The sequence below is a fragment of the Nothoprocta perdicaria genome, unplaced genomic scaffold (genome assembly GCF_003342845.1).
Source record: "Nothoprocta perdicaria isolate Ctin4 unplaced genomic scaffold, notPer1 scaffold_122, whole genome shotgun sequence".
Taxonomy (NCBI): Eukaryota; Metazoa; Chordata; class Aves; order Tinamiformes; family Tinamidae; genus Nothoprocta; species Nothoprocta perdicaria.
In genome coordinates, this window is record NW_020454339.1 from 223,550 (window position 1) to 242,937 (window position 19,388).

The 19,388-nt window shown below is 39.6% G+C and overlaps 1 protein-coding gene across 1 annotated transcript; it reads right to left on the bottom strand.

Annotated features, from left to right (window-relative positions):
- Positions 1 to 954: 954 nt before the first annotated feature.
- TRHR (thyrotropin releasing hormone receptor) lies at positions 955 to 13,414 on the bottom strand. The gene is made up of 3 exons (XM_026054544.1): positions 12,620 to 13,414; positions 1,523 to 1,909; positions 955 to 978 (listed from the first exon to the last, which is right to left on the bottom strand). The coding sequence occupies exons 1-3, from the start codon at positions 13,412 to 13,414 to the stop codon at positions 970 to 972; spliced, it is 1,191 nt and encodes a 396-aa protein (XP_025910329.1). The 3' UTR covers positions 955 to 969.
- Positions 13,415 to 19,388: the final 5,974 nt, after the last annotated feature.

Below are 19,388 nucleotides of genomic sequence, written 5' to 3' on the forward strand. Positions count from 1 at the left end.
GTAGAAAAATGAAGAAACATTGACTTTTTACACTGAATTTTCCTAGAATTTCCCTAGGCACTGTATATATTGAAGCTATTACCCCCTTGCAGCAGCCTGAAAGACAATTGCTATTGAACCACAGCATGATTCACTAGTAAAATATAAAAGTCTACTCCAATACAATGTGCCAATATGTGAATTTCAGAAAGGATTCAGTATTAAAGAATACTTATGTTTTAAGTGTCAAATCTATGAACTAGCTTGCTGAAAAAAAAAATTTAAAAAGTTTTCTAATGATTTAATTTTTTTTATTCCCTGCTGTGAATTGATTGCATGGATGTTCTATCTCATGCTGTTAAAGGTAAAAAAAAAAAGAAAAAAAGAAAAAAAAAGGAAAATTCATGCTCTTTACTATCTGATATCTGCTAATCGAAGCATGCTGTGATGCCTACAGCTGGATAGTGGGAGCAGGGAGTGAATGACGGATAATTGCTGCTGTAGGTGGCGGTGCCAGTGCCATGGGCCACACTCCATAGCGCTGCCTGGTGTTGTGCACATGCTCCCTGGCCAGGACATGGTGGGCAAAAGAGGAGCCCTTGTCTCACCTCCCTTCCCCAGAGCATCACTCATGGCTCTGCTCCATGTTTGGGACAATTCCTGGGCTGGCTAGCTCAGCTTGTCATGAGTGTGTGAGGGAGCATTGGTGTATCCCTCTGAAGTGAGCCCTCCTGATTAAGGTCAGGTGTGGATGCTCAGGTGGGCTCAGCAGCATATCCTTTTCACCTCCAGGTGTGAGAAGCACAGAGGTGTGGAGAGGCACATGGCAGCTCCTGTATTTTGATGAGCAGAAAGGCTCCGAGCTTCACATAGGCCTGTGGAAATGGGGCATCCAATGGGTTTACATGACTATGTCCTTGTAATGTGAGTCTTAAGTCTGAAGGGTAGGTGAAAAGATGCACATGAAGAAAGAAGCATTTTCCTCCATCCTCATATCACCTGCAAAAGGAAAGAAAAATGTAGGTATCTCTATGGATCATGTACACTCTGAGACCTAAGGTGAGCAGGCTTACAAACAGTATTGAAGTAGCACTGCACAAACAAACAGCAGCATGAAAACAGTGACATGCACCATTATCCAGAAGAGAGATGGGCTAGACAGATGTGCTGCACACTGGCACGTCTGCAGCCAGGCTGGGATGGGGGACATTGGTGCCACCTGCTTAGTAGCACCAAGCTCTGAGTAGGAGCCATGGAGGTGCTAGGGAAGCACTCASGAAAGGGCCTCATTTTCCTCCCAGCTCCTGCAAGCCATACCCTACTTGGTGCAAGGCACTCTGAGAGCATTATGTCCCTTGGTCGGGCATTTCTCCCTTCTGAGTGACCTTGCCCCACTTGGCGGTGCATCCATGGGCATCATCAGCCTTCCCTGCTCATTCCCCTTGTTGGAAGCTGGTAGCTATCCCAGCACAACGGAGCACATGTAAGAGCACCCTGGATTCTGAGAAATGCACACAAAATATTTAAACACATAAATTGTTACCTCAGAGGACAAACATGTATCACCAGGAGACAATTTTGCAGAGGACAGATAGGTGTTGGTGACAGTAATATCTTCTAGTTCAGTGCTGAAATGATCAGATTCTTTGATCACATTACAATTCAGGGCCACATTGTAACTGGCAGGTTTCTTGTCCCGTTTCTGTTGGCAATTACAGAGTTTTCTAAAGGCTGCTCTGAATTTCTGGGACATGAGATTGTAAATCACAGGATTGATAGCACTATTTAAATAAATACAGATTCTGCAAAATAACAGGAACCAATTCTCTTGGAAGGGATTGGAGAGGAAGGAATTCACAACAACCAGTGTTCGGTAGGGCATCCACAGAAATGCAAATAGGATCACCACCACAGCCAGCATCTTGGTAACCTAGAGGAACAAAAAGATAGGCAGAAGGGTAGTCCTCAAAGCTGGGCAGGAACGTACACACTTAGAAGCAACTGCTCTATTCTGTGTTAACTTTAGTGAAAAGGAAAACTAATGTTAAACTTCATGAAATTGACCATTAATGTCATGATAAATCTGTGAATTTCTGATCAATGATTTATTCAGAGAGGCTTTCTGGAACAAGAAGAACAAAATTCTTGACTTCAAATTCCCCCTAACTTTCATTAAATGATGCTTTATATATAACATGCATGGAATAGTTGGGGTTGGAAGACATCTCTGGAGACTGTCTGACCCTAATCCCTACTCAAAATATGGTCACCTACAGCTGGCAGCCCAGGTTCATATTTAGTCAGATTTTGACAGTTTCTAAGATTTAAACTGCATGACTTYTGTGGGAAACCTATCACAGTGTTTGTGCACCCTCCCAGTAAAAGAGCTTTTTCTTGTGCTTGAATAGAATTTATTGTATTGCAGTTTGGTTTCTGTTGCCTCTTGTCCTTCACCACTGAGAAGAGCTTGTCTCTTTTTTCTTTACACCATCCTGTCAAGTATTTATACACGTTGTTCAGATCTCCACTCAGCCTTCTCCAGCCTGAGCGACTCCACTTCTCATTATATGAGAGCTCTGACCCTTTGCTGGACTCACTCCAGCAGCTCCATGTCTTTCTTGTGCTGAGGAGCMCAGCACTCAGTGCAGCTCAGGATGCTGTTGACTTCTGTGCTGCAAGGGCATTTGGTTGTCTCATGGTCTACTTTTTATATGGTAGGACCTCCAGATCCTTCTCTGCAGAACAGCTCTCCAGCAGGTCACTCCCAGCCTATCCTGCAGCCTGGGGTTGTCCCTCCTTAGTACAGGACCCTGCAATTGCCTTTGCTGAAGAACATGGGTTCCTCTCTGCCCATCTCTCCAACCTGTCTAGATCTGTCTGGATGACAGCACAAATCTCTGGGGTATCAGTCACTGGACCTACTGTTTGATTGTCGCAGAGCTGAGAATTTGCAACTGATTTATCTGGAAAGAGATGTTGATTCCAGTACAAAAATGGGGGACAAAAGAGTCACAAATCTGACCTCAGCTCTGTATCACTGATTCATCTGCATGATAGRTGCGACTCGTAACAGCCTTGGAGCTGGCTGTTTGTGGATATGACGGATTGGGCAAGGAGCCACTCTGCAGCTGAGTGACGCTGAGTGGGGTCCAAGTCAAGAACTGCTAGGACAGCAGGGGAAAGCTGCTGCAGCCCCAATGAGCTCAAGAAGCATGCAGAAACACCAGCTTTGCCTTACACAGGCTCTGTGAGAAGAGAGTGCGCAGCGTTTAGCCACAGTCATGTCCCTGAGACCTGATGCAGGGTCCTGGGCCCAAGTATCTACTTGCTCCTTTGCAAATGCTGTCTCTGCTGGCTGTGGAAGCAGAGCCTCCACACCCATGAGGAGTAATGAGGGGAGCTCTGGTGTTTCTCACTGCGCCCCAGCACACACTGGGGCTTGACACTGCAGAGACACAGAGCCAAAGGCACTGTGAGAATGCCTTGCTTCTTTTCCCTGGAGTTCACAACTACAGATGAACAGTCTCTAAATATGATTTAGGTAAAGTTGTTTTCTTAACAGCATCAAAAGCCTTCACACTGACAGCGCTAAGTAGAAAGAGCTAAGAGAAAAGTTTGGTCTGGTATACTWAAGTAAGCTGTCATACCCATGTTTAAATCAGCAATTATTAAATGTAAATAAATATATCGAGGGAGGTAGCTATTTCTTTTATATCAGTGAAGTGCTGGAAGAATTAATTTGTTGAGGAATCTGTTTTTTATTACCTACTCCTTCTAGCCATAACCCAGACTCTCTGAAAGCATCAGCAGTGGCTTGTGCGTCAGTCTGGAGAGCTTATTAATTACCCAGGTGAAGGTAAGCATACCCTGATGCTCTTTTCTTGTGGATGTGCGCTGCATATTCTATGTTCAGAGTACAAATTATTCTCAGTTAAGGAAATTGAAAACATGATTAAAAGGCTTTCTGCAAATCCATTTCAGTGCAAATTACAATTGTACTTTGAATGATACCAAAATGCTTCAGCTTGAACATGCTGCATGTAACCAGTGTTCAAATCCAGTCTTTTGGGTTCTGAGAATGTTCTGAAAACATTTAAAAGGTTTTTACTTACTACAATCCCAATATTTTAATATTGAAATATACTTTATTTTTCTTGCTCCAAGGTCTTGTCATTCTAAAACACTATTATAARAAATTTTCTTTATCAGAGAACTCACAATTTGATACCTGTTTCTTTCTCCTTTGAACATTAATCTTTATTACATTGGTTGATAAAAGTCATAGTCATATTTGCTAACTTACTCTGCTGCAGAATCATTTCGAAGTTTAAAATGCCCTTTTCTGAGCTTCATGGTGTTCACTGCAATGCACAAAGATTGTATATATAGGAAACCAGAAATTCTTTTGGGGAAAGTATGAAATCTACAAATATGTAGGCATATAGTCATGCTGTACATGAAAAACAATAGAAAAAGACATTATCATATATGTGATTGTTTTCAAATAAATTGAATCTTTTTTTGAGGTTTTGGTCTTCTGTTTTTCATCATCCATTACTAATTAAGAGCTATACCATTAAATGCATTTGCAAGTATAACTAAATCTCAGTAGCTGAAATGCCTCCTCCAATTTGYATCCAGCATTTACAGGAAATCTTTCAAGCTTGTTGATATTTTGATGTATTTCCAGAATTCAGACTCCAACATACTCTCAAACACTTTTCATGAGAAAGGTACTTGGAGCTGCTGTGTTTGCTGCAAATATTCTGCTTGTACAGTGCCAAGACCTATTTATTTCACCTGGCCTTTGGAGTGAGTTAAGTAGAATGAATATGTAGGCTGATGTAAAGATTACAAAGGGAAAGGCTATGAATAATAACTAAAGAATTGTTAGCTCAAGTTTCAGGCATGCATAATGTTGAAGCAGTAATGTGTGTGTAAATATAAATGTAAGTTGATCTGAACTGCTGCTTGATAGAGGCAATGAGCTGATTGTATTGAATTTGGTTTGTCTGCAATTTTCAGTAATGCGCAATCTGGTCAAAGCTTAGTTACAGATACTTGTATTTTTCCAATATTGAATTTACGCAAACACATTGTGATTTATGCAATATAAATGTTTATAACTGCAGTTAATAATTTTGCTCAATTGTTAYTCATTTTGATTAGGATGCAGCCAATGAATGAGTTTCTGAAAAATTTATCAGTATAGATGGTTTGTAAGTACCAATAACAGGCCATATTTGAGCTGCAAAGGCAGAAATTGTTAGGTAAAAACAATGTGCTTTTTTTTCCTACCGGCCTGAAAAATAAGAGGTCTAACTATTGCAGCTGCATTTACCACTGAAAAATCTGAATTAAAGCACAGTACATCCACATAATAGACTAAAAAGACAAAGGGACTAGGTGAACTGTTTTGTTATTGCTTGAAAGGAGGTCTGAGGAGTGAGGCTGCGTTAAAATACACCCTCCAGGTTATAGCATGTTAGTACAGTCAATTGCATGTCAGAACTCATGCAGAGGACTCAAAAATGCTGTGAGCATGTGTCTTGAAGAGTGATCCGTGTGCTCACATTTCAAACGTTCATTATTTCATCAACAGTATTCATTTTTAAGGGCAGATTATGTAGCATAATATTTTATCCTGGTTCGATACCATATGTCTATGCCACCCTAGTGTTATGTCAGATCATGTTTCACTTGCTGTTCCACAACTGAAATGAAGCCAGTCTCTGTCTTCATGCAGCTTGGCTAATTTAGCAAAGCACAGTCCAGAGTCGATGTCTTATCTGCACTGAATTTATACTCCTTAGTATCTAACACTAGCTGAACCGGTGTCAATAACCAGGAACTATAGGATGCACCACTAAGAAGACAGGAACAGATAACATTTTATCCGTGATTAGCCAAAGAGTTGTTTCTAGACCTGTGAAGGTGTATATAGGTACATATACCTATATACATACCTGTGAAGGTACATATAGGCTATATGTAATGTCTGGGAAATGGGCAGTGGAGGAAACTGCATAAAACATCTGAATTACTTGAAGAGTGAAATGGAAGAGTCAAAAACACTTGAAAGTTGCTCAAGGAAGGATGCTCTCTGAGGAAAATAATGATGTTATATATAGGTAGAGTAAGGAAAATTACCTGAAATTGATGGAGAAAATGCTTGCACCAGATCAGCTGGGAATATTTGATCCTAAGTAGATGATATGTGGTTTTCTTTCATATCAAATATGAGAGCAATATTCTACTTTGACTGTTTTGCTTTAACCTTAGCACATCTTCTGTTGAGGTACCAGGCTACTTGCTAAAGATCAAATAATATATTAGAGGTTAATTTAATCTAACAGCTGACCATCACTGGAAGAGTTTCATTTCTCTACCTCTTTTCTTCCCAGGCACTCGTTTTCCTTTCCTTTTTATGCTGAATTTTGCCTTTGCCATATCCTGTGAAGAGTCAATTTACTTCACTGAAACAGCAGGTAACTTATTTTGAGAAAAAAAAAAAAAAAAAAGAGTGGAAGATTTTCTACCAAGTTAGTGAGAACTGAAATCACATTCCAAAGCTAACACAAAATGGGGACAAAAATTCATGACCAAGAAGAATGGAACAGTAGGAGGCAAAGGAAGAATTGAGAGGGAATAAGATCTCTGTCCTTTGTCATCAGCAACTGTTAGGGTGGCTCAACTAATACTGAAGTTATAATACAGTGTTGGAGGGAGATTCCTCAGATCCAAGGTCCTGAGAGATCTAAGAAAAAGACCCTTGTTTGTTTGTGAAACAGGTCTTGGATCAGACAATATGAGAAGATCCGAATAGCTACCTGCAAAAATCTACATATTAGAACAGCAAAATACTAGAACAGATCAGAGGTTGACTAGGCCATGTTTCCACGTCCATATACATGTTCTAGTGAAGAGTGAAGCAAATATATGCTATACTTTTCTTAATTTTCTTGCAAACTTTCAGCCTTATAATTTTTCAAGAGGGACAAAATAACCAAGAAACAGATACTGGACATAAGTTGACTATTCACAGAATCATAGAATCACAGAATGATTGAGGTTGGAAGGGACCTCTCAAGATCATCTAGTCCAACCAGCCTGCTCCTACAGGGACAACTAGAGTATGTGGCACAGGGCGGCATCCAGGCAGGTTTTGAAAACCTCCAGAGAAGGAGACTCCACAGCCTCCCTGGGCAGCCTGTTCCAGGGCTCTGTCACCCTCACAGSAAAGAAGTTCTTCCTCACATGCAGATGGAACTTACTGTGTTTCAAMTYACATCCATTCCCCTTGCCTTGTTACTGGCTACCACCAAGCAGAATTTGACCCCTTCTCCCTACATTCCCCCTTCATGTACTTATACATATTAGTAAGATCTCCTTCTCTTCTCCAAAGAAAACAGGCCCAACTCACTCAGTCTCTCCTTGTATGACAGATGTTACATCCCTTAATCATCTTTATTGCTTTATCCTCTCTAGAAGCTCCATGTCTCTCTTACACTGGGGAACTGAGAACCGTATCCAATACTCCAGSTGCGGCCTCACCAGAGCTGAGTAGACGGAGTTTCAGGTGGGTTTGGAAGATCTCCAGAGAAGGAGACTCCACAACCTCCCTGGATAGCCTGTTCCAGGGCTCTGTCACCCTCAYARCAAAGAAGTTCTTCCTCACATGGAGAYGGATATTTTAATTTATGTCCATTACCCCTTGTTCTGTCGCTGGCCACCACCAAGAAGAGATTTAGATGGCTGAAAATTGTAGCTCAGAACTATCTTGCCAGCTTCTCTTCAAACTTGAGTGAAAATTCTTCAGGACTTTAGGGAAGTAATGGTAGCTATTGCTAAAGCATTCTTGTAATTGTGCATGTTTCCAAAGTCAAAACCAATATCTCTTTTAAACCAGCTCCTGTCTTTTACCCCTGTACAATTCCAAATGACCCTTGTGTCACACTCTATTCACTACATTTCAAAACCTTTTAAAAACAAAAATACACCAATACAATCTACAATCTTATTTTCTAAGAAATGAGAGTTCATAAAGGCTAAGATTTTGTAGAAGTCGCATTATAAAAACCTGTTCTAAAAGGAAGGAAATGCAGAAGATCTTCTCATTGGTGTTATGATGGCTGGGATGTTGAAATCTCCATTACATATTTTCCTCAGAAAACTTGAGTAGTTTTGCCTATAACTACAGGCTGTAATATCTCATTAGACATCTGCTCAAAGCAAGAATGCCATTGAAACTTTGGCCTTGCTGAACTCATTTGCTGATCTGTTACTGATTGAAGGGATTGCCTGTAAAACATCTTGAAATATCTTTCTTCAAACTTTGTAGCTACCATAGTTCTGTGGCAACGATTGCAATATCTCAGATGCTTCAGGAAGACTAGGATTTCCTTGAAGTTTCAAAAGATATGTTTAATGGGACTTCTCAAATTCATAGTCTGTATTTTATGGCAAAGGATAAGAAAATAATTTCAATTAACTTCCTTGGGAATAGTGATTATCTGTGTAAATGTACAGTAGTTAAATACATCTGTACAGTAGTTAAATCTGAATATAGATTTTGCATCAAAATCTGTTCTTTTGCTCTCAATAAAGTAATTGGAACTTTAAACTGCCTGACCTTTCTCATTTTTTGATCTTGCTTATCTCTGGGAAGCTTTAAAATTTCAGCTACTATGAACTGAGTTTGACAGTTGTTGGAAAATGTGTTCGAAAATTTTGCTTTCTCAACTACCCCCTTTTTGATTAGAAATATGTACATCAGGGCCATTTCATTCTGTTTTCTCAGGTTCAAATTGTGTAGCTCAGCAAAAATATTCTGTAATTTCTCTGCTTCCAAGAGCTTTCACCTTTCTCTTAGTGACCCTTTGTTTTTATCCTAATCTTCTCTTGCAGAATCTACATAAATCGTCCATAAACTCAATGTTTATTTGTCACTGAAACTTCTTATAGATAGTCAAATGCTTTTCCACAATAATGGAAATATCAATTAGATATGAAGTCCAGTCTAGCAAGATTATTCCTTTTGCAAAGTACTGCTGAAACCATGTTTAATAGTCATCACCATTGTCCTCAGACATAATAGGTGTTAATTTTTTTCTCTAAGTGACAAATGAAGTACATGCTTGAAAATTATCCAGTCTATTTTGTTGCCTAAAACAGGCTTAATACTGATTTATGACTCATGGCCGTAAAGCCCAGTGCCTTGTAGCYTTGAGCATAAGCTGATTCCTCCCTGAAAGTGGGGTCTATCAATATTGCACTTTCTTCTGGCAGAGATCTTCACTAAGCAGATATTCTAGTGTTACCTGTTAACTTTAGTGGCTGATGAAAAGCCCTGAAAAGGTAGAAAATTACTCTTATTACTTTTCATAAGTGGATCAGCTGAATTTTATTTCTGACAATTCCAACACATCTCAGAAACTGAATGAACTGGTTTCTGTTCCTTCTAGGACATGAGAACCTTGATGGAAAATTAAGTGAATTGCAAATGGACTCTGATGCAACTATTATATAATGCTAGTTTTCTTTTTGAAAATTTTCAATTGCATTTATCAAAACCTGGCCCTCARTACAGTTCTGTAAAACAAAAGGAACAATCCATGGGAATGAGATTGTTTTAGCTTTCCACAAGTGAAATTAAGACTAGAGTTTAACACATATCATTGTTACTATTGGTACTTAATATTGGYACTCAGTAACTCAGTACTCAGATTGGTTTCTCAGTAAAGCTCTTTCTTGCAATGTAAATTATTCATAATTTAACTGTCCCAAGCCAGCAGAAACAGTTGGTATTTAGTGAATTAAAAATGCAGTGTAAATGCAGATATTTTCTCTGTCCTTTGAGATTGTAAAGGAAAGGCTGGATATTTTATGTCTTTTTTTGCTCATCTTTCTTGCCCAATTTTGTTTGCAGTGCTTTGGGGGACCCTGAATAGCTGCCTGATTGCTTTTTCCACCAGTACTTGTCCACCAACACTTGTTGGCATTGGAGTATTTTTCCTTTAGTAAATAGATTTTGTTCCTGTTAGCTTTCCAAACATTAGAGAGAAATAAATATTTCCTCGAATTAACATAGTTCAGTGACTTTTAAATCATGTAGGTGGGAGGATGAAGGCAGGGATAGGATGAGTAAACAGAGGACCACTTTTTACCTGGAAGAGCTGATTACTGTTTSTTGGTGATGTAATATCATCTCAATCTGTGCTCATTCCTACCACACTCATAGGAAAAATAAGCTAAAATAGGTTTGACTCACTAATCTAAAAAATATTTCAGGCCTCATTTCTAAACCATAAAATGATCTAAATCCTTGTTCACTTCTGAAGACAAAAGTCCGCAGCATCTTTCTCCTCCCTTTAACATTAAATCTGTTTATGCCAGAGACTCAAAATATCTGTTCTAGGGAAAGCAAGCTTATTCTGTCAGTGCAGCTTCTGCAGCAGCAGTCTCACTGCCTCCTCTTCCTCTCACTGACAAGCTGCCATATGCCTTCCTKGCCTCAACTTAAGCAACTGCCTTACAGAGCTGAGGGGAAATAAATATTGTTTGCTTCCTCCCTATGCATTCAGCTCTTCTAGATGCTATATCAAGGTTGCTCCTCTCTTGCCTCATTCTCTCCATTGGTGACAGACGTTGAATCCAACATGGATTCCAAGCTGGCCTTCACATTTGCAGTCAGTCAACTTCTAATTCTACTTACCTTTCATATCATAAGAGCTGCATTTACATTTTTTTCAAGAAAATAATTGAAACTGTGCTATTATAATATATGAATCACACTAAAAAGCAGTGTCTATACATAGAAATCTAAGTCTAACTCCTGGAAGCTGATGTCGAGAGACAGCTAACAATATACACTATGTATGTTTGTATATATGGTAAAAACTTTCTGAAAAACAGGAGTAATAAGTTCTGTAATGGATTAGAAAGAGCTTCAGAAGGTGCTCCTGAACTAAAATACTGTGAGGGTATGACAAATTAGAGGGAAAAAAAATCTTAGTCCATTAATTAGCAAGTTTTAATCAGTTTTAGCAAATGGATATTGTAAAAATGTTAATAGGACATTTGGAAATTAAAGGAGATGGTATAATATACCAATGTGAGTCAAAATAAATCTAGTTTAGTGAAGCAAACCAGGTCAGACTACATGGGCAAATGAATTTACACACTCTGCCATGCTAGGGTAATCACAGTCAAAAATGTTTATGAAATACCTTGAGTTACACCTGAATAAATATTCAGGAATCCTATCCAACTTATTGCTTTATTCTGGTACATCACATAMATATGAGCTCATAATAAGTCAATTATAATAAATAATTTATAATAATTCAATAGAGCATTCATTAATTTCATTTTGTAGAAACATTCTTAGATAAAAAGGGGAACTTCCACATAAGTAGGAACTTAACAGTTGCATCCATTTAGTGTAAGCACTAAATACATATATTTGTGTGTATATCCTTAAACGGAAGTAGAATTCACTATACAGCCAAAATACACTGTCAATTATACCTATATTAACTCTTTCCTAAAACACTGGGAAATATGTGTCTTAGTGGCTGTCAAGACTTTAGATTCTTTGAATACAGACTTATGTTTTCCCAATTTACAGCCCTTGGTATACTCTGAATGCTGCTAGTTTATAAATAACATTAGTACTACTAATAATGTCACATTATCCTTGCTTTGCTTCCTATATTGTACTGTATGTATATGCTAGGTTTAGTCATAATGAAGCTACATTAATTTTTCAAGTAGCTTAGAAAAAATCTTGATATCTACATAAAGAAATCAGAAAATAAATCTCGACCCATCGCTCAGGGTGCACTCAGCATGTCTGAAGAGCTGAGCGCCTCAGAACTGTAACCTGCAGTAATGCACCTTGCACTTCTCAGGTCTATGATAACTGCTCTATCCTGTGTGAGTATCTGGTACGCTGCTCTACTGTGAGTAGCTTTAAAGCATTTATTCTACTATCCCTCCTGTTGTGATATAATTACACATTGGAACACACATAAGTAAAAATATAAAGCAGCCAGTCAAATCTATGCTTCAGTTTTGAGCCATTGGTGCAAACTAATATTTCCTTAGAAAGAAAGAGTAACAAAGATACTTAACACTTATAAAGCATTTTCATATATAGATTTTCTYAAATAAACTGTTTCATAGCAAGGAAATCAGAGACAGAAGTAAAACTGCACTTTGTTCACACAGTGACACAGTACCTTAGCACTCAAAACCTGTTAAACTTCAAGTCTGCTAAACTCCCAGGCAATTTCCTTCTCTTTTCCTTCTTAAAACCAAGAGTCACTTGCTGTATTTGACAGCATTACTGACAGGGTGTCACATGAGGAAAACACAGTGAAAAATGTTTCATTCTTTATTGATGCCTCCTAGTTGCTTTTTGATATAGGACATGAAATATAATTTGCCCTAGTTCTAGCAGGAGGCAATAATATTTAGGCAAGAAAATAAAAGCTCATTTATAAATATGTCTGTATCATATTATTTCAGCTTTACAACTTTATAAAAAGGGATAGCACGTTTTACTCCTTTCCAAATGTGATCTCAAAAAGGAGGATGGGGTAGGTTTCAGAAAATCATTTCAAATGCAGTTTCCTACCTGCCGTCTAGAAGCCACAGCACTATTGAATATTCTGTTAGTCATCTTGGAGTTCACTGGCTTGTTTTGATGAGCTAGGTCATTCCTGCATGTCTTAGACTTTTCTTTTGGATCCGAAGGCATTGGGTTCAGGAACAGAATCCTAGCAATCAGCCCATAGAGGACAGTTGCCAGTACCATTGGCACAACATAAAATATACCGAAATCCATCATATAGATAGGAGAATAATAGCTCCTGGACACCCTGTAGCCACAGGACACAACAGTAGTGTCTTTGTAGACTACCGTATTGAGGTCTAGAAGGAAAAACCAGAGCATACAGTATATGGAGGTGAAAGCCCAGACAAAAATAATGATCTTTTTGGCTCTTGAAAAAGTACATAGGAATTGAGCTTTGATTGGGTGACAGATGGCTATGTATCTCTCAATGGTGAAGGCAGTGATGGAAAAAGAAGAAGCATTGATCCCTAGGTACTGGAGATAAGTAATACAGAGGCATCCCACGTAGCCATACACCCAGGATYCGTACAGGCTCTCTGTGATATTGGGCAGTCCTGCGGCCACCAGCACCATGAGATCTGCCACTGCCAGACTCACCAGATAGCAGTTGGTGGGAGTTCGCATGTGTTTGGTCCTGAGGACCACCAAAACCACCATGATATTGCCCACGATTCCCAGGCCACAGATGATAAGGACCAAAAGGATGGTGACTACTTGGTATTCAGCGGTGACAATCTCTTGGCTGGTTATCAGCAGTCCAGTTTGGTTCTGCTCATCCCTTGTGCCATTCTCCATCTTCACTGTTTGGGAGCTGCTGCCTCCAGATCCTTGGTCTCAACACGTGTTCCCCATGGCCTGGTGTGGAACGTGGAGGGCACATACCCCTGGAGTGCCATCTTCACTGTCCCATTGTGGCATGATCCTCCTCTCCCTCTCAGGAACTGTACCTTCCATCTCTGTAAATTCAGTTACCAGGCAAGTAGATCCTTCTCAGGTGATAATTCATGCGTGCAGGTTAAAAGTTGCTTTTCCACAGCTGGCTTGAAGCGCTCGTGGAAGCAGAGCCTGTGGGGATGCTGTCCCTCTGCGGAGGAGGAGGAGGAGGAGGAGGGAGGGCAGGCAGAGCCCCTCGCGCTGCCCGCTGCCTTGCGCTCTGCCCGCGCTGTGCAGCCTCCAGCACCGCCACTCTGCAGGAGGAGCCGCGTCGCCTCCCGCTCGCACCGAGGGTGGAGACGGCGGGGAGGCGAGAGCAGAGCGCTCCACAGAGCCCCTCGGCTTCTCCCCTTCACGCCGCTCTCCCTGCCTGCTCGCAGGTGGCCGTCTCGCTCATCGAGCGCATCGATCCACGCCGACACACAGCGGGATCGCCAAAATACACCGATTTCTAAACTTCCTACTTGCCCGTGCCTGGTACTTGGGGAAGGGGTGGCAACCTGCACCGGCCCTGCGGGAGCTGGATGTGCCCACTCAGAGTGCAGAGAAGGAAAAACACTGCAGCTTTAGAAATCAGCAGAAAAGTTCAGTTTGCACATTTCCTTACAGGCAAAATTCACTTTCCAGCTCCTCTGTTACTAATGCTGTCATTGCTTCTCAGCCCTTTCCTGGATCACAGCAAAGCAACATTAAAAACATTGGAKTGCATAAATGAGCTTGTTACCCCCYGCATACTGGGCTTTCTATTCCGCTGCAGCTCTCAATGAAACTCTTCTGGCTGAATGAGCTCCTCCTTGCTCAACTAGCTCGTGTAAAGCTGCAGAAGAAATAACTGGCAGAAGTAATTGCTTTCAGATGCACTGATGAAAAAGCTATATGTTCGGTAGCTACACAAAAACAGCTAACACATTTCCTAACCAAGGAGCACTGGGAAGTATGAGCCTTTGGCTCTCCTGTGAATCTTAATGTCTCATGGAGAAAAATGACAGGACGCCCTCCCAACAGTGCTCTTTTAAAGAGTACTTTGCCACTCTCCATCAACATTTCAACTCWTTATTTCTACTTATAGTCTTGTATTAAAAAGCACAAGATTAAATCTGTCTTATCTCTTTTCCATTTTGTGTAATTGCTTTTGCTGCTTCCTCAGGATTGCAAGGGTTATTCCTAAAATAACATGCTGCTCAACTGCCTGGAGAATGGCAACTTGGGCTTCAAATACATTTTGGTGTTAATATACAACGGTTAGGACAGGCACACATTCCAATATTTGTAAAACTGGAATGCTAGACTAGAACAATAGGTGGTGACAAAATGAGGATACTGACTGAATTAGAGCTGGAAATTAGACTCAATCCATTTCAGAAGTCTGGAGCCACTAGATTATTTTTTCTGGTCATTTTTTTTTGCCAGTTTGTTCTTTCCTTTTGACCAGAAGCTGGTACTTCATCTTTTCATCTCCTAAGCACTTTGCCAAGACGAGCAAATTTCCTTTTCAGATTTAACAGATGGAAGTTCAGCCACACAGCACTAAAATATGCCAGAAGGGAGCTCAGGTGTGAGCCAGCACGWACTGAGTGGACATAAGTGGAGATATGGCAGGCCAGATGAGGTTACTTGATGGCCTGAGGCCTTTCTGCCACATCTTCTCTTTCCTGCAGGGAAGTTTTGTTCCTTATAATGCCCTGTATCCTGTTAGCTTGTCTAGGTGATGTGCATGACCTGAGGGGGCTGAGGACCTACTGTGACTGAGAGCATGAAAATATTTGTGGTGCCAGCAATAATGGCTAAGGACAGAGAAAAGCTGGAGTATGTTTAAAAATCCGCAAGAGCTGGAAGTGAGTATGGTAAGTCTGGAAGATGTGCAAGCACAGTATTATTTCACGCTTGTCCAATTTTGTGCCATTTCCTTCTGCATTCACTGCTGGCCGGTATCAGAAACAGGAGATCATATCTTGTCTGACCCAGTAGTTCACTTTTTATGGCTTTTTGCCAGGTGTTACATTCTGGGAAACAAACAAATAAAGACTTGTCACTGGATGCCTATGGGTAATGGCAAATAAATGGCTTGGCTCACATGGGAAATGTGCATGCAGCAGATGTTCACAGGATTTTGGTAATATTGGTCAACATCTTGTATCCACTACTTTTCTTTCCTTTCATGATTATATACGATAATTTCCCTTGTAATGTTCCTATAAAATCTGCAGTGATTTCTTACGTAGAAGGAATTTCAAGAGAGTACAAAGATATACTTTATGGAATTAAAGCACCTGGTATTGTGGACTTGGCTCTTTCTCCCACTTCCTGCTGTGTGAAGTTCACAGACAAGTGTGGTTCAGGGGTGCAAAATTACAGCCTTTTTGACATTGGTTTGTGTCAAAACAATCCATCATTAATACATGCAAGCTCAGCAGCTGTGCCAGAGATATTTTGAAAGCAGATGGACCATAGATCACTCTCAAATTTTAATTCATGTCTGTTACTCCATTTATACACATACTTGCTGACCCCAGCATCAAATGACACTGCAGGTACATATGAGTACTGATGCCATTAGCAAGTCTACAACAACAATTAGAAAAACAGACCTCCTAATAGGCACTGCCTCTTGCTAATACCTTTCTGTTGGTGCAAACTTTGGGTAGGGTAGGGGAGGAGAGGGAGAGGTATTATCCTCCCTAACTGTTGATTCACCCTGTGTTGTGTGCTGCTTAACCAGCAGTCTTCTTCACATTTTTTCCCCGTCTCGATTAAAATGCATTTATATTCACCTGAGGCACAGAAAAAAAATGATCAACAAACATTAAACACCCACTGATAGGGGACAGTGTCTTACTATAAACACTTTCTCTCACTAGATATAAATTATGTTTAATTGTGTTTCACTAAGTCAGATCACTTCCCCAGATGCCTTTTATTTTTGTGTTTGGAAAAATAGCTAGATGGAAGAGGCAACTTGATACTCTACTACCTCTGTGTATTCACAGTTCCTGAAAATGTAAGTAACCYGGATTCTTAATTCTATGAGCATCTCTGACGGAGTGTCAAGTACTTACTGCTTTGCAAAGGTCTTCAAGTTTGCAGTTTTACCCAGTTTTGCAGTTGTGGAGAGCAAAAGTCATCATCAATTATGTAATTTTAGTATTGTCCAAAGGCTGACTTTTAAAGGTAGTTACTTAATTAGTTACTGGCATGATCAACACTAAACWTGGTTTGGCTTTACACTTGGCAAGGACTGGAGAAGTAAGAATGATTTGAAGCTGCAATAGGGGAGATTCAGGTTAGAAAAAAACTTTACCAGTGAAGATTTTTGAGGATTTGTAACAGTTTGGGGAAACTAGATCTCCAGTTTTAGAGGTAAGTAAGAAAACACCTGTGCTAGAGGTGGCAGATTCTGCCTGGAAGCAGGAGGAAGGGCTAGATGAGGGCTGCTCTGACCCTTGCTGCCTTTTGATTCCATGACTGTACTAGTTGGATATGTCTCTGTTTATTTGCTTTCATTCCTGCATATGCCTGAAGAAGAAGAGTGCTACCTCAAGGCTCAGATTTTTAGGAGAATGGGGAATCACTGAGGTTGGAAGGGACCTTTGGAGATCATCTTGTCCAACACTCCTGCAGAAGCAGGATCATCCAGAGCATGATGCACAGGCAGGTTTAAATATCTCCAGAGAAGGAGATTCCACAGTATCTATGGGCAATATGTTCCAGGACTGTCACTATCACAGTTAGTACGTTTTTCCTCAAATTCAGGCAGAGCGTGTTGTGTTTCAGTTTGTGGCCATTGCCTTTTGCCCTATCTCTGGGCACTAATGAAAATAGTCTGTAAGGTCAACAGTTGAGGTTAAGAAACACATAAATACCTTCAGGACTCAAATCGGTATAAAAAGATCCCTGGTACCCCATGCAAAGTCATTTATGTTTCACTCTTCAAACCAAACTTGACAGACTACAGGTATGTAGCTCTAAAATCTGAGGTTCTCTGTGCTGGGAATTTCAGTCTTGCAGACTTCACTCTCCTTACAGCAACCTCAAAAGCACTCAAAACTTGTGAAGTTTGGCCATTTCTTTCATATGGGGTCTCTTTTGAGCTTTCTACTTTGCTATGGCACAGTGGGATCGGTGTCCATGACATGGGTATAAATCAAAGCAGTTGAAGAGTATCAGAAGAAAGAGTCATGATATGGTTACAGATTCATTGCGATCTTGAGGCATGGTGACATTTTCAGACTTCCATGAAAAGCTCTGCAGCCAATGAAATTGAATGTCAAGTTGCAAATAAATATTACAATCAAGGATTTTTGCAGATCACTTTTGTTATCCCGCCTTCTCCATCCCAAACTTTTTGTATGGATAAGCTCCCTAAAATAAATCTTGCTGCCTAAGAGAGCAGTCACCAAAAATACTCAAGAGCACTTGTGTCACTTAAATCCTGGTCATTCAGCTCTAGGAACAAGTTTAAAGCAGAAAGATTATCGACCAATTGGTTTTAATAAGGATAAGTTCATTTGATCATATAAGGATCTGAATTTTCCCCATTTCCAATACCACTTCTTATCTGTGAAAAAAAGAGATAATACATGTCAAAATGATATTCTGATTCCAAAAATAAGTGTGCCAGAGACATAAAGAAACTGTCATTTTATGACAATGAAGAAGAAAAAGTAATAGCTACCACCAGTACATCAATTACAGAAAAGAAATCTAACTTGAAATGTTAAAATGCAAAAGAAAATATTTCCTTTTCATATATTTAAAGTATACTGTATTGGTCATAACTTTTCCCCAAAAGAAAAGGTTGATAAATAAAAATTCAACAAATGTGTTCAGTTATACTTTGCAAAGAAATAAATGCTGCAGGCTCAAATGATCATTTAATACTATTTTAGACTAAAAAGGATGCCTAGATTTTTGCTAATATACTCACATTTTCCAGTAAGAGTTACTTTAAGAGCTTAAAACAGGTACTAGCTATGTAGGATGATCATACAGAATGTTGATAAAAAGGGCTATGAAACTGCTAAATCACCCTGTAATTTTACTATCAGCATTCAGCTGACCAGAGCACCCTAAAATACTATTTCAACTAAATGCAAAAGCTAAAACACAACCCCAATAATTTAATGTACAGACGATGTTTATCACTTCAAAGGTAGAGTACAGAAGTTGCTTACTAATTTGGATTTTTTTTTTTTTATGTTAGAAGCATTATCTTATACTCCGTTTCAATCAGTGCCTTGCACAGCTGTAAATAAAAGCATCTTTATGTTGGGCTGACATTTTCAATCTGAACTAATTCATTGAATGAATTAATTGAAATATAAAGAGCCATGCTAAGAACACGGCATGACTTACAATGTCAAAAACATACACATGTCAAATAATGTAGACRAAGAACTCTGTGCAATTTCATGCTGTTTGGGATCTCATTTCTTTTATTACATCTTACATGAGTTTTCTAGTTATTGATTTAAATTCAGTAGATCATGAGCTCAGAGCTATTTTCTTTGATAATCAGATGATATTCGTATTTTAATGCTTCCTTTAGAAACCAGTAAACTTCACATTTTTTCACACTTTTTTTTTTTTGTGTATGTTTTCAGCCATGAAAAGAAACAAGGAATCTGAGGAGAAGAAAAATGCCAAAGGAACTGGGTGAGAAAAGGAAAATCAGTGATAAAAGAGTGACAGAGAAAATATTATTGAGGAAAGAAAGAGGCTGTGAACCTGAATTGAGAATTATGTCCAGTTGCATGAATTTACAGGATGATAGTGYTATGAGTTATCATTACCTCCCTGCCTGCCTTCCAACTGCCTCTCTACCTTGTARTAGCTCTAC